Here is a 21,188-nt window from a genome sequence, read left to right as displayed (position 1 = left end):
TATATTTAGTATTATCTCAATATAGGTTAAGCTTTTCTATTTGGTAGGAATTGTCTAACATTTGCTGTGTATTTATCTGCTAATCATGATTTTAGTGGATTTTAAGGAAAAATATTGTTTTGATAAACATTTTTGCAAATATCGTGGGACCTTAGAAATCAGTAGCACCTTCTTTTTATTCTACTGATCATGTGCTTTCAGAAAATATATGGTTTTGGGGATCTTTTACAAACTGTGAAAACTATAAGTGAAAAATAAAAAAGCAATTGAAAAATTGCAAAAATGGTCTGGCCACCTGAGTGTACAAAATGGAACACAGGGCCTGTCAGCGAAAGTGTTAAATGGTTTGCTGCATCCAGGTCTACCTCAACATAAGTGTTTTCATTTTAGTGATCCCATTGTATTTTTTTCCTTCTATCACTAATGTACCTGAAAAAAATGTTTGATCTCCTTTCTTAATAAATTAAGCAATGTCCTCTTTACGTGCCTTGGCAGCACTGATAATGTGTTTGGCCTCCTTTTGTCTATTTTTATAATCTTCTCTGTCAGCTACGTCTCCCGATTCCTTGAATCTTCTATATGCTGATTTTTTTCCCTTTACTATCCTACTTACCTCTTTAGTGAACCATATTGTTTTTGTTTTGTTTTTTCTTCTGTTCGTACTAACTTGCCTGACATATAATTTAGTTGCCTCCAGGATGGTAGACTTTAACAGCACCCACTGAATACTTTTTTCTGTCGTTTTACTTCAACCTTTTATAACTGACATCCGCCTCTCCATAGAGGACAGTGGATGGTCTGATCGGGTCCGCCTAAAAAACTGGACACGATTGATCCACCTATGTGAAGGGGGCATTAGAGGGATTGTAAATGAACATTGAAGTAAAAAAATAAATAATAATCAATATGTTTTTTTTTTTTTCATCACAGATGTCTTGGTTTGGTTCTAAGCCGGTTCCAAAGGGTACAGTTCGTCCATCGATCTCTAAACCAAGGACAACGTGGTCCTGAGCTCATTGATATACTGGAACTGCTGCCTCTTTTCACAGCATTTTTAGGAGATAGACGTTCTTGGCTCTGGAAGGTCTTATTGCATTCTAACTTTTATCCCTACTGAGTGTTTCAAGACTCTTCCCAAACCTGTTTACACGTCAGCATCTTGGGCGTTATTTGATGTGATTTTACAGACCGTTCTTGGAAATGGAACAACCCCAAGTCACTCTACACCCAATTCTATGCAATGGAAGACTCCTGCACTGTTCTGTGACACAGTCATATAGAATACCATGACTCTTCTCTGTGTTCCAGGACCCCTGCTGTGTGATACTTACTTCGGGATTTTATATCATCGTACTTTTTAAGGGCTTTTCAAGTAAGAGACAGGATCCTGATAACAGCACAGTGTAATATAAGATATTTTATGGTACTAAGTAGTACTATTCCTGGTAGTTTAAATTCTATAATACTAAGATGTTAATCACTGCTCTGCTATGTTTCAATACTGTAATTTATATGATAAATTATAATTCTTTTATTTTAACGGAATTCTTTATGCGGGTCTCAGTTAAAAATGTTAGAACTGTGGTGCAGTTTATACCTGGCAGCATACTCTCCTCTTCCTTTTTGTAAAATGCTTAATGTACACAGCAGTGGCAGCCCACCTGGTCTCTACTTTCAGTTTTCCGGTGCAGTTTAGAAATATTTGTAATCTGGCTGTTGCAAACGAAACACAAACCTCTCTTTTAGACACGTAAGGGAAACGCTTGTTCTCTGTTGTTTAGAGGGTGTTGTATGTGGATGTTTAGAGCCATAGTACATGCAGTTGTATCAGTGGTTATGGCTATCTGCATAATGAAGGGAAACCCATCTCATTAATCTTATTGAATCAATGCCAACAACTCCCCCCCATCTTACAGCACACACATGAAAGAGGAGGCGCCTACCACTAGGGTTGGAAACAGCACTAAGAGCTTGAGTCAGATAAAACAATAAGCAATCCTATAGGTCATTTTAAAAATAAAAACATCTAGCACATGCTAATATTTATGTTTATCTCCTGGTTCTGCAAATTTCTCTGCTGGCTCCCTGAAGCCACTGTACATGCCAGGCTCTAGCAGTCTTGTCACTGCCTTACTTGTTCACATTACTACACCTGTGCTACAAACACTGCAGGACCAGTGGCCTTCGGAATTAATTGTGGTTGCTAATAGAAGTATCTGTGCACATTCCAGCGCTAAATACTGGAGGACTGGGATGCCATCTGTTACAGGACCACAAAATAAGGTAGGTATTGGCAGCTATTTTTAAAAAAGACCTACACATTGGTTATGTGCGAGGGAATCACTTTTTTTTTTTTTTAAGTAGGCTATAGTTTATCTTTGAAAGGATGTTCTTAAAGTGGATGTATACCCTCCATATAACAAGTGAAGTAAACAGCCTCACATGATACACAGGGATGAAACAAATCTCCATACACAAGTTTTACATGTATAGGGGGGGCAAAGCTACGGGACTTTGAAGAGAGAAAAAAAATGCAGTTATGTGCCCAGCTCAAATTCCAGGAATTGGGTTGACATCCACTTTAAAATGCTAATTATTTTTTAAGATGCAAATTAAGCCTTTTAATCCAAGCACCCAGATAAGAAATATTTTACCATTCTATGACTGTAGAACATGCACCCCTATTTACCACTGCTCATGACTGTTTATCTTTGAACCCCCTGCACCCCTTTTCCACACCATTTCCCAGGTCAGTTCAGGCCTGGGAAATGGAGAGTGCAGCATCGCCCACAGGTAGTATGGTGGGCAGGGTTTGGTGGTGCAGTGGCTGGTAGTCAAGGGTCAAGCCAATAGAAAAACACCAAACTGGTCATGACCCATAGTTTAAGAAGCACTGGCTGTTTCCCTCTTTGAAAGGAGCAGGCACCTTGGTGGAGGGAGACTCATTCATTCATTTTCTGTTCCTGGTGCAATAAACGTTTATTTTGGACATGGTGGTTTACTTTTGTGTGTTTTTTTTTTTTTTTGTTTTGTTTTTGTTTTTTTAGCCACATCTGCAAAAAAAAAAAAAAACAAGGCTACTGTTGCCTTTAAAACCCAAAAAGAAAATTGCTATCTATAATTCCAGGATAATGGTCAAAATTATTATGCCAGCTCTGTATGAAAAAATTCCCTAATGATAAGTCTGCTGGAGTGTGTAAAATAGGATTTTTATATACAGCTTACCTGTAAAATCCTTTTCTTTGAGAGTACATCACGGGACACAGGAGCTCATTACATAGTGGGTTATATAGGCACCTCTGGTGATTGGACACTGGTTAACCCCAATTAAGGAGAGTTCCTCCCCTATATAACCCCTCCCATATGGGAGGCACCTCCGTTTTGTAGCAAAGCAATAGGAAACCACATAAAACCCAAGAGGGGCGGGAGTTCTGTGTCCCGTGATGTACTCTCAAGAAAAGGATTTTACAGGTAAGTTGTATATAAAAATCCTATTTTCTTGATCATACATCACGGGACACAGGAGCTCATTACATAGTGGGATGTCCCAAAGCAATGCTCAGATTGGGGGGAGGGAGACACAGATCATAATTATAGACCGTCATGGGCCGGAGGACCTAAACTGCAGCCTGCAGTACACTGCGCCCAAAGGCGATATCCTCTTGCCCTCTGACATCCACCTGATAGAATCTGGTGAATGTGTGGACTGATGACCAAGTTGCAGCCTTACAGATCTGAGCCAGGGAGGCCTGGTGATGCACTGCCCAAGAAGCACTTACAGCCCTAGTAGAGTGCGCCTTCACTTGAAAAGGAGGGATCTTCCCTTTAACACTATAGGCCTGAAAAATAGTCTGTCTAATCCACCTTGAGAGGGTGGATTTTGATGCCGCCTGGCCCTTCCTAGGGCCTTCCGGCAAAATAAGCAATCAGTTTTCCTCATGTGAGCCGTTGCTTGAAGATAGATACTGATTGCCCTAACCACATCCAAAGTGTGCAAAGATTCTTCTTCTGCAGACTGTGGGTCCGGAAAAAAGGATGGTAGGATTACATCTTGATTCAAATGGAATCCCGAAACCACCTTAGGTAGAAAGGACCTGTTGGGGCGCATGAACACCCGGTCCTTATGAACAATTAGATACGGCTCTTTGCTGGAAAGAGCTGCTAGTTCTGACACTCTTCTAGCCGTGGATATGGCTACCAAGAAAACCAATTTTTTGGTCAAAAGAACCAATGAATACAGATGCAAAGGTTCAAAAGGTTGCCCCTGCAAAGCCAAGAGAACCAAATTCAGATCCCATGGGCATACTGGAGGTTTGACTGGCGGCCTTATCCGCATAGCCCCCTGGATGAAAGCCCGCACCAGGGAATGCGATGCAAGTGGCTTCTGAAAAAACACTGACAAGGCCGAAATCTGCACCTTTGATAGTGCTTACGGCCAAATTCATTTCTAGGCCTGACTTCAGGAAGGCCAAGATCCTGCTAATGACATACTTTCTAGGATGCCATTCCCTGAGTTCACACCAGGAAACATATGCCCTCCAGATTTTGTAGTAAATAAGCCTGGAGGCCGGCTTTCTGGCATTAACTAGAGTAGAAAGGACTGGCCCCGAAAGCCCACGGTCTCTCAGAATGTGGGTCGCAGCAGCCAAACTGTCACAATTCAGACTGTGTAAAGCAGGATGGTAAATCGGACCCTGTGAGAGCAGATCTGGCCAGAGAGGGAGGATCCATGGCCTGCCTACTGCCAACTTCATGATCCCTGCATACCACGGTCGCCTGGACCAAGCCGGGGCTACCAAAAAGGACCGATTTTGTCTCCCTCTTGACTCTTCCCAGGAACCGCGATAGAAGCAGGCACGGGGGAAGGCATAAATCAGATTGTACTGATCCCAGGGAACTGTCAGATCATCTGACCCCTGAGCAAGTGTATCTCTTGTTCTTGACACGAATTTGTCCAGTTTTCTGTTGAATGAATGAATGAAATACTTGTATAGCGCACAATGCGAACTGAATCGCCTCTAGTTGAACCTGGACGCAAACAGATCTACGCCTGGAGTACCCCACCTGCGACATATGTCCAAAAACACGTCGGGGTGCAGAGCCCATTCTCCTGGGCACAACCGCTGGCGGCTCAAAAAATCCGCCTGCCAATTTTCCACTCCTGGAATGAAGACTGCAGAAAGGCATTGAACATGCTTTTCTGCCCAGACAAGTATGCGGTTCACCTCTTTTTCCGCAACCAGACTCCTGGTACCGCCCTACTGGACGCAAACAGATCTACAGCTGGGGGGTGGGTTGCGCTATGGATCCTTAAGAGTGAATGTAGAAAGGAAAAGAAAAGAAAAGTTAAAAGGTAAGAGCAGCCTCTATTGATTTCCACCCACGGGTGGAACGATGCAAAGACAAAGGGGGGTAATAGATATGGCGCTTATACCTATATGTGGGGACTAGTAGTGTGTTGGTGTATAAAAATGTATTGTATTGTATAGGTCAATTTTCACATGTGTGGCAATATATAATTCTTAAAGTGCTGACTAATTTTGGGCCAAAGTGTATATAATATATATTTTCCAGCGTGCTGGTTCAAAACCCAAAATTTTAAAATTAAATGAAAATTAAATAAAAATACAATAAACTCAAAGTGCACGCCAATGGCAACAGGTTACAATGTAGCAAACCATATAACTTATTAATCTAAATAGCAATATGCAGTTATTAAAGTATTAATCTAAATGGCAATATGCAGTTATTAAAGTGCGCGTGCAAATAAATTCTTACAGACCTATAGGTGAAGACTAATTGTGATAGCTGGTGGATTAGTCGTGAAAAAAGAATATTAAAGTATATTACGTATACTGTGGTGCCAAACTATAATAAATAAACATATATGAAATATCACGGTGGTAGCATAAACTGGTCTGATAGTGATGCTTTACATAAATTAGTATAAAATTAATGAAAATTAAAAATTAAAATACCATCTACATGAAGCATAAATGTGCTAAAATGATAAAACACAGAAAAATTAAATAAAATTAAAAAAAAAATCCAAAAAAACGTGCAAAATTAGTGCAAGAAAATGTGCAAACAATGCAGGCAAATTTTAAACATTGGACGTGATGGAGCAAGTCTCTATTAGGTGGCGGAAAAAAACGCAGGTGCAGAAAAGGAGGGGGGTGATGTTTTCCAACTGTGTTCTTCACATTCGGTGGCTTAAAAGGGTGTTAAAATTATTATGCTCTCACCAGAAGGAGGACCCCATCCGGGGTGGATCATCATTCACAATATTAGCTATTGTGCGGCTCTCTGGCTTCCTTCCACTTTAAAGATTAGGGATCCCTCGTTCCTCCGTGAGTAGCAATAAGCCCCGTTTATATGGAGTAGAGAAGAGGCACAACCATAGTGTGATACCGTTTTTAAAGAATTTTATTGCAGAAAATAGTTAAAAAATTACTCACAAACAACTGGTTTAAAAGTGCGGTGTGTACAGCTTTTAAAATTCCCGCTGTTGCAATCTCCGTCTGAGCTCGAGGTGTACGCTGCCTGGCCACGCCCTACGCGTTTCGTCACACGGACGTCATCTGGAGCGGCCATTTTCGTACACCTTTCCTGCTTTATAGGGTGTATTGTGCCTGTTGCGCATGCGCGATCAATCGGCGCCATTTTAAGTGAGGGAAATGCCCTCTTACACATGTACTGCTCGACAAGCACTATACGCCAGGGGAATGGAGACGCTGCAACGAAAACAATATCGGACGTATATCGAACCTTATACATAATAAAATAAACTACAGATATATACTGACATTTGTACCGGCATATAAAATAAAGAAAGCGGATGGTATTAGATGTGAAGGAAGCAGATGGTATTAAATATGTGTAGTTTCAAAATAGAAGTGGGGAAGGTTAGGTATGTTATACTTGTTCATAGTGAGTGAAATGAAGGAAAAAAGTTGGAAATTAACAGGGATCAAAATAAAAAGTGTAAAGTGAAAAGACTTATGATAATAGTATATATATACTAGTGAGAGAGTTATTACTGAAAAAGATGTTACAATCCGAGCGAAAATCCAGGTATAATAGGTATATCATAAAATATGAGAAATGTATAAGAGGAATATGTATAAAATATATATAAGAAAAATTGTATATAAAAAATATATATATAAGAAAAAATAATAAAATAATAAAAATAAAATAAAATAAATATTTTTTATATTATTTTTATTTTATTTTTATTATTTTATTATTTTTTCTTATATATATATATATATATATTTTTTATATACAATTTTTCTTATATATATTTTATACATATTCCTCTTATACATTTCTCATATTTTATGATATACCTATTATACCTGGATTTTCGCTCGGATTGTAACATCTTTTTCAGTAATAACTCTCTCACTAGTATATATATACTATTATCATAAGTCTTTTCACTTTACACTTTTTATTTTGATCCCTGTTAATTTCCAACTTTTTTCCTTCATTTCACTCACTATGAACAAGTATAACATACCTAACCTTCCCCACTTCTATTTTGAAACTACACATATTTAATACCATCTGCTTCCTTCACATCTAATACCATCCGCTTTCTTTATTTTATATGCCGGTACAAATGTCAGTATATATCTGTAGTTTATTTTATTATGTATAAGGTTCGATATACGTCCGATATTGTTTTCGTTGCAGCGTCTCCATTCCCCTGGCGTATAGTGCTTGTCGAGCAGTACATGTGTAAGAGGGCATTTCCCTCACTTAAAATGGCGCCGATTGATCGCGCATGCGCAACAGGCACAATACACCCTATAAAGCAGGAAAGGTGTACGAAAATGGCCGCTCCAGATGACGTCCGTGTGACGAAACGCGTAGGGCGTGGCCAGGCAGCGTACACCTCGAGCTCAGACGGAGATTGCAACAGCGGGAATTTTAAAAGCTGTACACACCGCACTTTTAAACCAGTTGTTTGTGAGTAATTTTTTAACTATTTTCTGCAATAAAATTCTTTAAAAACGGTATCACACTATGGTTGTGCCTCTTCTCTACTCCATATAAACGGGGCTTATTGCTACTCACGGAGGAATGAGGGATCCCTAATCTTTAAAGTGGAAGGAAGCCAGAGAGCTGCACAATAGCTAATATTGTGAATGATGATCCACCCCGGATGGGGTCCTCCTTCTGGTGAGAGCATAATAATTTTAACACCCTTTTAAGCCACCGAATGTGAAGAACACAGTTGGAAAACATCACCCCCCTCCTTTTCTGCACCTGCGGTTTTTTCCGCCACCTAATAGAGACTTGCTCCATCACGTCCAATGTTTAAAATTTGCCTGCATTGTTTGCACATTTTCTTGCACTAATTTTGCACGTTTTTTTGGATTTTTTTTTTAATTTTATTTAATTTTTCTGTGTTTTATCATTTTAGCACATTTATGCTTCATGTAGATGGTATTTTAATTTTTAATTTTCATTAATTTTATACTAATTTATGTAAAGCATCACTATCAGACCAGTTTATGCTACCACCGTGATATTTCATATATGTTTATTTATTATAGTTTGGCACCACAGTATACGTAATATACTTTAATATTCTTTTTTCACGACTAATCCACCAGCTATCACAATTAGTCTTCACCTATAGGTCTGTAAGAATTTATTTGCACGCGCACTTTAATAACTGCATATTGCCATTTAGATTAATACTTTAATAACTGCATATTGCTATTTAGATTAATAAGTTATATGGTTTGCTACATTGTAACCTGTTGCCATTGGCGTGCACTTTGAGTTTATTGTATTTTTATTTAATTTTCATTTAATTTTAAAATTTTGGGTTTTGAACCAGCACGCTGGAAAATATATATTATATACACTTTGGCCCAAAATTAGTCAGCACTTTAAGAATTATATATTGCCACACATGTGAAAATTGACCTATACAATACAATACATTTTTATACACCAACACACTACTAGTCCCCACATATAGGTATAAGCGCCATATCTATTACCCCCCTTTGTCTTTGCAAACAGATCTACGCCTGGAGTACCCCACCTGCGACATATGTCCAAAAACACGTCGGGGTGCAGAGCCCATTCTCCTGGGCACAACCGTTGGCGGCTCAAAAAATCCGCCTGCCAATTTTCCACTCCTGGAATGAAGACTGCAGAAAGGCATTGAACATGCTTTTCTGCCCAGACAAGTATGCGATTCACCTCTTTTTCCGCAACCAGACTCCTGGTACCGGTGATTGATATAGGCCACTGCTGTGGCATTGTCGGACTGAACCCGAACAGGGAGACCCCGTTGTCTGGAAGACCACTTTATGAGAGCCATGTAAACTGCCCGGATCTCCAAGACATTTATGGGCAATAGCTTCTCGATCGCAGACCATCTCCCCTGCGAGCACATCTCCTCTAACACTGCTCCCCAGCCTGTCAGGCTGGCATCTGTCGTAATAACCTTCCATGGAAGAGGAAGAAAAGTTTTGCCTTTCAGCAAATTCTCGGTTTGTAACCACCAGACAAGACTCTTGCGTGTCCCTGGGGATAAACGCTTAGGAAGATCCAAGGATTGGGGCTTCCTGTTCCAAGCCGCAAGGATGCATCTTTGCAGGGGCCTTGAGTGGAACTGGGCAAATGGAACGGCCTCAAAGGAGGCGACCATTTTCCCTAACAGTCTCATGCACAAGCGAATGGGGGAAGATCTCCTGCCCAGAATTAGGCGCACCAGATCTCCAATGGCCAAGGCTTTTGGCCTTGGAAGAAACACCTTGCCCTGAGCGGTGTCGATAAACATACCCAGCTATTCCAACCTGGTAGCAGGCTGTAGGGACGACTTTTCTAGGTTTATAATCCAACCTAGTCGCTGCAGGTGTTCTAGCGTTCTGGAAACACTGAGGTTCAGGAACGCTACTGTTTTCTCCATGGGAAGCAAGTCGTCTAGATAAGCCATGACGGCTATACCCTGAGCTCTTAGGTTTGCCAAGAGAGGGTCCAGAATCTTTGTGAAGACTCGAGGGGCCGTAGTGAGCCCGAACGGCAAGGCCACAAATTGAAAATGGCGCCACTCTACCGCGAACCTTAGATACTTTTGGTGTGCGGAAAAAATTGGCACATGGAGATATGCATCCTTGATGTCTATTGATGCCATAAATTCTCCCACTTGCAGGGAGGAGACCACAGTGCGAATTGACTGCATTCGAAAGGACCGGATGCGTAAAAACCGGTTCAGATCCAGGATAGGTCTGACACTTTCATTTGGCTTTGAAACAGTGAAGAGATTCGAGTAAAACCCTGAACCCTGTTCTTTTGGGTCCACTTCTACTATCACCCCCTGGGATAGTAAATGATCTAAGGCCAGAAATAGCGGTTTTTGCTTTACTGGGTCCCTGGGGATCCTTGACCTTAGAAAGCGAGAAGGTGGAATCTCCTGAAACTCTAGCTTGTAGCCCAGAGATACCGAAGAGCTCACCCACTTGTCCCGGATCTCTTCCCGCCAGGCTTCCGCAAACTGCCGAAGCCTTCCCCCCACTCGGCCGAGCGGGGGCGCCCCTTTACAAGGAAGCTTTTGGGCTCTGCTTGGCAGGCTTTAGCCCCCAAGTCTTTTTCTGCCCCTGGGCTCGGCCCTGAACCTTTCCTGTAGAGGAGGGTTGAAAAGGCCGTCGCCACTGCTTAGAGCTTGGTGCTCCGGGAGAGAGAGAACGCCTAAAAGATGGATGTTTGTTCCTTTTGACTGGAAGGAGAGTAGATTTACCCCCTGAAATTTTTTGGACGAATTTGTCTAATTCTTCTCCAAACAAACGTTCCCCTTTAAACGGGAACCCAATCAAATTCTTCTTGCATGATAGCTCGGCTGCCCAATTCTTTAGCCACAGGGCCCTTCGCATGTGTACCAACAGGAGAGACAAACGAGATGCCTGTTGGACAGAGTCCAAAATCGCATCAATCATAAACCACAGAATTTGAGGTATTTCTGCATAATTCTCCACTTCCTCACTGGGAAGGAGGCCAAGCATCTGCTTAACCTGTTCCTTGAGGAACTGACACAACCCCACGGCTGCGACTATAGGTTGCACCACAGCGCCAGTCATGGAAAAGGAGGCTTTTAATAATGTTTCCAACCTCTTATCAGTTGGATCTTTAAATACCTGAGCATTTTCCAACGGACAGGTCAGGTTTTTATTCACGCAAGAAACAGCCGCATCGACAGATGGGACCCCCCATTTCTTGGTGAAACTTTCCTCCAGAGGATAATGCATAGAAAACCATTTAGGAGGAGCAAACAGTTTATCCGGATGTCCCCCATCCTCATACATCAATTTATCCATTAAGGGATGAATTGGAAAGGAAAAAGCAGTCTGTGGGATTTTCCTGACTCCCAGGGAAGAAACAGAGGACCTAGCGACTTCAGCAGCAGGCATTCTGAATGTGGTACGCACCAATTCAGTATAATACTGCACCTGCTTTCTGAGCGCCTGGGAGGAGGGGACTCTCTCCTCTTCCTCTGATTCCTCCGACTGCTCAAGATCCCTGTCCCAAGACAGGGATCTCTCCTCATTGTCAGAAGAATCATCTGAAAAAGGAATCTCAGCAGAGGGAGGGGATCTACCCCTTTTCCTGCTACCTTTTAGGGAAGCAGAAATAAAATTCATGATTCTCCCTTCAAAACCCTCCAATGTAGCCCTAAGGGAGTCCTCAGTGACCTATACCGGGGCTGAGACATTAGGAGAGGCTGCAAAACCTGACAGGGGCACTGACTCATCCTGTGAGGCTGGCTCAAGTCTTGCGGGGGGGATGGTAACTTACAGGCATTTTTAGAACCCCTGGACCTAGGCGGTGATTTACCAGTGCCCTTGTTACCTCCCCCTGAGACCCTCTTACGAGGAGACATAGTCCTAAGCTACAAAGCAGAGGTACTAATACAAAGTGCAATCACTGTTGTGCTAAAAGTCTCACAATAAAATATATATGCTTAATATTGCACAACCTGATGCTGAGTAGGTGTCTAAGGTTTGCCTGGATTCAATCCCCTGGGATGCTTACTGCCCACAGCTCCTGTGTCTTTCACTTACAGCCCCCTGACACTCCGGGCTTTTAAAACTGCCGCCTGGTGCCTGCGCAGTACAGCTCTGTGCACACCAACGTCCACGGCTCACAACCACACTCCCCCCCCCCTCCTCCATTAGCCCGGGAGCACGCACGGCGCGTGTGCACGCACTCGTGTGCGTGCACGAGGACCGAGGGAATCCAGGGGGGAATCTCATCAGAGCTGCGTGGGACCCCCAGACTATGTGGGACCCCTGTATTACCTTATTGTGGCAGGGACTGCAGTGGAGACGTGAGACCTCTGGAGAACCAGGCTTCACTGAGCGTGTGTACTGAAAGGCATGCAAGTATGCATCAGGCTGCTCTTACTCCCTCTAGTGGTGGAAACCAGGTAAGACATGCAACTACTCAAATGAAGAAATCCATCATATAATTATATATAGGATTAACTTCCCTTACCTGTCCTCGCCGCAGGAATTGCTGAAAACAGACAGATTCCAGCCTTCACCCATCACGGCGGGCAGAGTTTGCCAACCTTGAGGTTTTTCTGGGGTTCTTTCTTAGGAGAACCTCCTACCTGGACCTTGTAAAAGACTCTGCCAGAAACTTTCGTGCCACATGTGTAAACAGTACACCAAGTCTGGTTTTCCCAGAGCCCAGTCTTCCAATAGGAGAGGACTTACAGGCCAAACCTTGTTTCTTCGGATGACGAGGCCCGGGTACCATACCATCTTGGGAGTGAAATATCGGCCCGAGATATGGATCCGGTTTGTTGTAGCCCTTAGGCCCCCGCAGGGACCTGCACAGAGCTTTCTTCATAGCACATGTTTTATGTGACCAACCACCATAGACACTGGCGAAAAAACTGAGGTGCCTCCCATATGGGAGGGGTTATATAGGGGAGGAACTCTCCTTAATTAGGGTTAACCAGTGTCCAATCGCCAGAGGTGCCTATATAACCCACTATGTAATGAGCTCCTGTGTCCCGTGATGTATGATCAAGAAATATATTTTGTATAGAGTTTAACCACTTGCCAACCAACTCGCAGCGATATACATCAGCAAAGTGGCACGTTTCGGCAAAATGATGTATGGGTACGTCTTCCTCTTTAAGAGGCGGTGCCTGAAACACAGCGGGGGACCCAATGCGTGTGGCCGGCGGGTGCGATCACTGCCAGCCAGCTACAATCGCGGCCATGAGAGCCAGAACGGGGATTTGTGTGTGTGTGTGTGTAAACACACAAATCCCTATTCTGAAAGGGGAGAAGAGTAAGTAGAAGATTAAGTAGGAACAGCGATCTGTCTCGTCTCCCAGTCAGTCCTGTCCCCCCAAAGTAAGAAACACTCACGAGGGAACACATTTAACCCCTTCCATGCCAGTGACATATAGGCTGCTTTCACCCTGGGCATTGGGAGTGTCGCCGGTAGATGCTATTTTTAGCGACGCTGTTCGGCCGATAGCGGGGTGCTTTTAACTGCAGCTAGCAGCCAAAGAAGGGTTAAAACTGCCCACAAAGCACCACTACAGTGGCTCTTTTCCGGAAGTTTGGCAGCGCTGCTCATTGATTTCAATGGGCTGGGGTGCTTTAGAAGCAGTGTGAATGCTGCTCCTACAGTGCTGCAAAGATGCTGCTTGCACAACTTTTTTTTAACGTCCTACAAGCACACCGCTCCAGTGTGAAAGCACTCTGGCTTTCACTCTGGAGTGAGAGGAGAGTCTCTTTACAGGTGCTGTTTTTAGCGCTATAGCGCCTGTAAAGCTCCTCAGTGTGAAAGCAGCCTTGCACAGTAGTACATTTTTATAGCACTGATAGTTGTATACATTTCAATAGTCCCAAGAATGTGTCAAGTGTCTGATCTGTCTGCCCAAATGTCACAGTATGGCTAAAAATCGCAGATCACTGCCATTACTAGTAAAAAGTAAAATGCCATAAATGTTTTCCATAGTTTGTAGGCGCTATAACTTTTGTGCAAACCAATCAATATGCGCTTATTGTGATATTTTTGGTAACAAAAAAGTAGAATACATATTGGCCTAAACTGATGAAGAAACTTGTTTTTTAAAAACCATTTTGGCGTTATTTATTATAGCAAAAAGTAAAAAATATATATATATATATTTTTTTTTTTTTTCAAAACTGTGACACTTTTTTTTTTTTTTTCTTCTCTTTTTTATAGTGCTTAAAAAAACAGCAGAGGTGATCAAATACCACCAAAAGAAAGCTCTATTTGTGGGAAAAAAAAGGGCATCAATTTTGTTTGGGTACAGCGGTGCATGACCGCATCATTTAAAGCGACACGTATCGCAAAAAATGGCCTCGTCATTGGGGGGCAAATCTTCCGGTCTGTAAGTGGTTTAAATAGCATTTGTTGTCCATTTTTCAGTCTTCCAGATCTCTTGGCTGGCCTCAAATCTTCTGGTCAACTTTTAAAAAGGAAATCAGTGAAAGTTATTTTCAACCTAGCTGCTTTATGGGAAAAAAAAGATCATATGAAGGTATGGTCTTCAGCTGCAAAGTATCTTTAGAGAATGTGAATGAATTGATTAGAGAACCTGAATTGTGAAAGTTTTTTCCAAAAAAGGGCAAGCAAAGGAATAGTCCTCAGTAGAGCTGTGGGCTCCCGCAGCTGCTCTTATTCCTTTTGACTGACTATGCATTGTCTTGCACAATAGAGGTAGAGGTAGCTGACATGGGGGATCAATCAGTTATGACACCAAGAACTGCAACAACAACTTTGAGGCATCGGACTTTCTCTTTTTAGTCCATACAAAGGTTTGCCAGACCCTTGTGAATTTTGCTGTCCTTGCATTAAAGCATTGTATGATTCTAGGATTGCCACATTTGAGGCTGTATTCTCTGGTCAGTGATGTTGGCTTTGGACACATCTTGAGCTATAAAACATGTTCCCTGCTAGAGAAAATTATTTCCACACATTTAGTTAAAAATGAACCTCTTTGGTATATTGATTTGTATTCATTTAAAAACTAAGGCTTAGCAAAAAATAAATAAAACATAAGTACACAGGACCTTATGGTCTAATGAATTGCTATACCTTGGCTAAAACCTTTTATTAGTACACATTTAGTGTTATATTTACAGTTTTGCAAAACTTTTAACCATATACAGTGCATCCAGTAAGTATTCACAGCGCCTCACTTTTTTCACATTTTGTTATGTTTCAGCTTTTTTCCAAAATAGATTCAATATTTTCCTCAACATTCTACAAACCATACCCCTTAACAGCCCGTTCACACCTGAACGTTTTGTAGCCCTACGCCTGAAGCTACAAAACGCTGGAGGGGAAAAAATACATTATTCTCAATGGAGATCGTTCACATCTCCACTCCATGTCGCCTGAAGCCGAACGCCTGAAGCTCAAACAAGTTCTGGACCCTTTTTTGTCGCGCGAATCGGGCTGATTTGGACGTTTTCATTCCCATAGAAACTAATGGAAACGCTCGATTCGAGCGACAACGAGCGTTTCTACGGGCGTTTTGACGCTGTATCTGCTCAAGAAAAAATAAGCAGATGAAAAATATTTTTCCTATTGGCTGAAAAAAAACGCCCAAGTTAAAAAACGCTCGTTGTCGCGCGTTGTAGTGTGACAAAACGCTCGTTGTAGTGTGACAAAACGCTCGTTGTCGCGCGTTGTAGTGTGACAAAACGCTCGTTGTCGCGCGACAAAACGCCGGTAAAAACGTTCAAACACGCTACGCTCAGGTGTGAATGCAGCCTAAGAGTAAAGGATTTTTTTTTCTCAGAGCCTCATGAGCAGAGAGCTGTAGACCGTCAGTCACAGCTCTGCTCTTCTCCCTCCTCGCTCACTGTAGTGCTGAGCTGTTGAGGGGGCGGAGCAGCCATCTCAGCGGCTCACTGAGAAGTTGAGCTGAGTGTCAGTCCATGCACCTAGTGGATCCAGACTCCGTGGTTGGAATTTAGCTCAAGTGGATCCTGTTTCCACTCCTCATCCTTGAGATGTTGCTACAACTTGATTGGATATGATTGGGAAAGGCACACACCTCTTTATATAAGGTCCCACAGTTAACAGTGCATGTCAGAGCACAAACCAAGCCATGAAGTCCAAGGAATTGTCCGTAAACCTCCAAGACAAGATTTGGCGAAGGGCACAGAAAAATGTCTGCAGTATTAAACGTCCCAATGAGCACAGTGACCACTCCTTCCAGCGTAAATGGAAGTAGTTTAACAGCCCTAGGACTCTTGCTAGTGTGTGCTGCCCAGCCAAACTGAGTGATCGGGGGAGAAGTATCTGAGTCAGGAAGGTGACCAAGAACCCGATGACAGAGCTCCAGCATTTCTCTGTGGAGAGGGGAGAACCTTCCAAAAGAACAGCCATCTGTGCAGCACTTTACCATACAGTCCTGTGTGGTAGAGTGGACAAATGGAAACAACTCCTCAGTAAAAGGCACATGACAGCTGGCCTGGAGTTTGCCAAAAGCCACATGAAGGACTCTCAGACCATGAGAAACAAAATTCTCTGGTCTGATGAAACAAAGATTGAACTCTTTGGCCTGAATGGCCAGTATCATGTCTGGAGGAAATCGTGCACCGCTCAATACCTGACCAATACCATCCCTACAATGAAGCATGGTGGTGGCAGCATCATACTATGAGGATGTTTTTATGTGTCAGGATCGAGGGAAAGATGACTGCAGCTATGTACAGAGACATCCTTGATGAAAACCTGCTCCAAAGCGCTCTGGACCTAGACTGGTGCAAAAGTTCACCTTCCAACAGGACAACGACCCTAAGCACACAGCCAAGGGGGCATGGTTAAGATGGTGACCTGATAAGATGTGTGTGATTGGAGCTCCACACCTGCCTGGCCCTTAAATCCGATTTTTGCGAGATCCACTACTCCTTAACCCTGGCCTTCTTGTCCTGGGATCTCTGGGCATGAGAAAAGGGAGATCTGTCCCTGTAGAAAAAAGAAAGCAAAAAAGTGGGGAGAAAAAAGGAAAAATGGTGACATATGAGCTTGAACTCAGAAAAACAATAACAAAAAAAGCCTAAGACACGACTGTGTCTCAGGAGGCCCTGAAGAGTGTCACTGGCCGGGTAGGGACACATGCGGGTTTCCAGCAGGGAACTTGGGGGAGAGAGGGAGAGCCACCCTCTCTCCTTTAACTTGGCAGTAGCTCCAAAAAACAAGCAAAAGAGAGAGAAAAAAAAGAAAAACTTGTTGAGGACGCTCAACAAGAAAGCATTAAAACTGTAGTATACCATGGGGATGGAAACAAATTTCCCCTGAAGAGGTTCAGGGTAACTCTTGAAACCTGAAGTCCAGATCACAGCATTGTGTTTTGCATGCTATTTTTTTTTAATTATCGATGCTCCCTGCTGAAACCACTGCTTGTGGAAGAGAATTCCACATACTTACCGCTCTTACAGTAAGCGACCCTCTACGCAGTTTAAGGTTATATTTCTTTTCTTCTAATTTTAGTGAATGGCCTGAGTGCTTGTAATCTTTCCTCATAACTAAGATCCTCCAGTCCCTTTTATTAGCTTTGTTGTATTCTCTGGACTCTCTCCAGTTCCAGCTCATCTTTCCTGAGGACTGGAGCCCAGAACTGTAGGCATATTCCAGGTGTCCCCAGACCAGAGTCTTGTAGAGTGAGAGAATTATCATTTTTATCTCTGGAATTAATTCCCTTTTTAATGCATCCCAATATTTTATTGGCTTTGCTTGCAACCGCTTGGCATTGCATGCCATTGCTGAGCTTGTCATCTACTGGGACCTAGGTCCTTTTCCATCCTAGATTCCCCCAGAGGTTCTCACCCTAGTGAGTAGATTGCATTTGTGTTTTTGCCACCCAAATGCATGATTTTACACTTTTCTAATTTGCCATGCATTTGCCCACCCCATTAATTAGTTCAGATTTCCTTGCAAGGTTTCCACATCCTGTGGAGAAACAATTCCCCTGCTTAACTTTAGTATTGTCCTCAAATACTAAGATTGAGCTTTTTATGCCATCCTCCAGATCATTTATGAATAAATTAAATAGGATTGGTCCCTGGACAGAACCCTGGGCGGTCCCACTCTCCGAACCTGACCATTCAGAGTACTTAACATTTATCACTACCCTCTGAACTCGCCCCTGTAGCCAGTTTTCAATCCATGTACTCACCCTTTGGTCCATGCCGACAGATCTTAGTTTGTGGAGTAAACAATTATGCACAACGGTATCAAATGCCTTTACAAAATCCAGATACACCACGTCTATGAGCCTACCTTTATCTAGATGGCAGCTCACCTCCTCATAGAAGGTTAATAGATTGGTTTGGCAAGAACGATTCTTCATAAATCCATGCTAATTACTGCTAATGATACCATTTTCATTACTAAAATATATATAGTCCCTTATCATGCCCTCCAAGACCTTGCAAACTGTTAATGTTAGGCTAACTGGTCTGTAGTTCCCAGGGATATATCTTGGTCCTTTTTTAAATATTGGTGCTACATTGGCTTTTCTCCAATCAGCTCGTACCATGCCAGTCAGTAGACTGTTTTAAAAATTATGAACATTGGCCTGGCCATTAATTACTTGACTGAGTTCCTTAAGGACCCTTGGGTGCAAGACATCTGGTACCGATGACTTAATTATGTTAAGGTTTTCAAGTCTATTCCTAATTCTATCTCCTGTTAGCCATGAGGGTGCTTACTGTTATGTGTCATGAGGATAAACCTTTCAGTTTTGGTTACTGAAGCCCCTTGTTTCCCTCGTGAAGACTAAAGAGAAGAATACATTCAAAACCGCCATCTCCCCATCCTTTGTAACCATATTCCCTTCATCATTCTTGATGGCGCCGATATGATCTGTCCTCCCTTTTTTACTATTAATGTACTTAAAGGGTTTCCTGGGATTTTTTTTTTTACTCTCCTTTGCTATGTGTCTTTCTTGTTCTATCATAGCCACCCTGATTGCACCCTTACATTTCTTATTGCATTCTTTGTACATTTGGAATGCTGATGATGGCCTGGTATTTTTTGAAGGTCTTCTCCTTTGCTTTTATATGAATTTTTTGTTGGGGTTAAGCCACCCAGGACTTGAATTAGCTCTTTTAAATTTACAGTGCCTTGCAAACTGTATACCTAAATTCATCTATTGTATTGACTATTGTGTTCTGATCCATCACATAAGTTGGTGAAGTAAAATTAAAAAAAATCTACATAAAACTTTTTCAGTAATAAAAACCTGATAATTGGAATGTGTGTATGTATTCACCCCCTTTGTTATGAAGCCCATAAAAAGCTCTTGTGCAACTTGTTACCTTCAGAAGTCACATAATTAGTGCAATGATGTGCACCTGTGTGTAATCACATGATCTGTCATTACATATACACACCTTTGTGAAAAACCCCAGAGGCTGCAACACCTAAGCAAGAGGCACCACTAACCAAACACTGCCATGAAGACTAAGGAACTCTCCAAACAAGTAAGGGACAATGTTGTTGAGAAGTACAAGTCAGGGTTAGGTTATAAAAAAAAAAAAAAAAAAAAATCCAAATCTTTGATGATCCCTAGGAGCACCATCAACTCTATCATAACCAAATGGAAAGAACATGGCACAATAGCAAAACTGCCAAGAGACGGCAGCACACCAAAACTCACAGACCAGGTAAGAAGGGCATTAATCAGAGAAGCAGCATAGACACCTAAGGTAACCCTGGAGGAGCTGCAGAGTTCCACAGCAGAGACTGGAGTATCTGTACATAGGACAACAATAAGCCATACGCTCAATAGAGTTGGGCTTTATGGCAGAGTGGCCAGAAAAAAGCCATTACTTTCAGCAAAAAACTAAATTGGCACATTTTGAATTTGCAAAAATGCATGTGGTAGACTCCCAAAATGTATGGAGGAAGGTGCTCTGTTCTGAGAAGACTAAAATTGAACTTTTTGGCCATCAAACAAATGCTATGTCTGGTGCAAACCCAACACATCACATCACCCAAAGAACACCATTCCCACAGTGAAACATGGTGGTGGCAGCATCATGCTATGGGGATGTTTTTCAGCAGTTGAGACTGGGAAACTGGTCAGAGTTGAGGGAAGAATGGATGGTGCTAAATGCAGGGATATTCTTGAGCAAAACCTGTACCACTCTGTGTGTGATTTGAGGCTAGGACGGAGGTTCACCTTCCAGCAGGACAATGACCCCAAACACACTGCTAAAGCAACACTTGAGTGGGTTAAGGGGAAACCTGTAAATGTGTTGGAATGGCCTAGTCTAAGCCCAGACCTCAATCCAATAAAAAATTAGTGGTCCGACTTAGATTGCTGTTCACAAGCACAGACCATCCAACTTGAAGGAGCTGGAGCAATTTTGCAAGGAGGAATGGGTAAATATCCCACTGGTTAGATGTGGCAAGCTCATAGAGACTTATCCATAGCGACTTGGAGCTGTGATGGTCGCAAAAGGTGGCTCTACAAAGTATTAGCGCTAAAATAACTAAATAAATATAAAGTGCAAATAGATAAATGAATAACAAATAACACTGTATAAATTGATTGTATTAGAAATTAAGTTAAAAAGAAATAATAAATATTAATCACACCATAAATTGATAGAGGTGACTAAAAAAAAATTATGTTCAATAAACACATCTGTGAAAGTGCATGAATGCAAAAAATAATTATAAGAAAAAAAGTATTTTGTGAAAAAATACAATCTAAACCAAATTTGGTAACGAATTCTTTTCTCAGAAGAAAAACACACAGTGCTTCCACGTGAGATCCACCACCACATGCGACCCCCTTAGGGATTGAAGGCTAACCAATTTATAAACCCAAAAAGCACATCACAGTAGGTAGCCAATAGATGTCAACTACAGGGCTCAATCCCAAACCAAACAGATATTTCAGGGAATCCAGACTCCAACATATAAGGAGGAAATATGCGGCATTTATTAAAAAACAAAGTATCACACTTACAATTTGCAAGATCACACAAGCATCAATTGGCCGGCCGGCTATGCGTAGACGCCCGTCCACTACGACTCAGTATGCGGTGACGTCCGCACGTCAAACTCCTCCCGACGCATTACACAAGAATGACATCGTCTAGGAAACCGATACATAATCGGGAGTTACCTGGTACATGAGAGCC

The 21,188-nt window shown here is 42.2% G+C and overlaps 1 protein-coding gene across 3 annotated transcripts in view; it reads left to right on the top strand.

The window, feature by feature from the left end:
• The window catches only part of GOLGA1 (golgin A1), a 242,492-nt gene extending 239,503 nt beyond the window's left edge, over window positions 1–2,989 (top strand). For all 3 annotated transcript variants that reach the window (XM_077478985.1, XM_077478983.1, XM_077478984.1), the window contains one exon: window positions 931–2,989. In XM_077478985.1, coding sequence (XP_077335111.1) covers window positions 931–1,011 — 81 coding nt within the window. In that variant the 3' untranslated portion in view covers window positions 1,012–2,989. The remainder of the gene's footprint in view (window positions 1–930) is intronic.
• Window positions 2,990–21,188: the final 18,199 nt, after the last annotated feature.

Source organism: Lithobates pipiens, unplaced genomic scaffold (assembly GCF_037356315.1).
Source record: "Lithobates pipiens isolate NorthernLeopardFrog02 unplaced genomic scaffold, aLitPip1_a1.2 Scaffold_1, whole genome shotgun sequence".
NCBI lineage: Eukaryota > Metazoa > Chordata > Amphibia > Anura > Ranidae > Lithobates > Lithobates pipiens.
The sequence above is the reverse complement of the archived record's forward strand: the minus strand, read 5'-3'. Positions and strand labels throughout refer to the sequence as shown.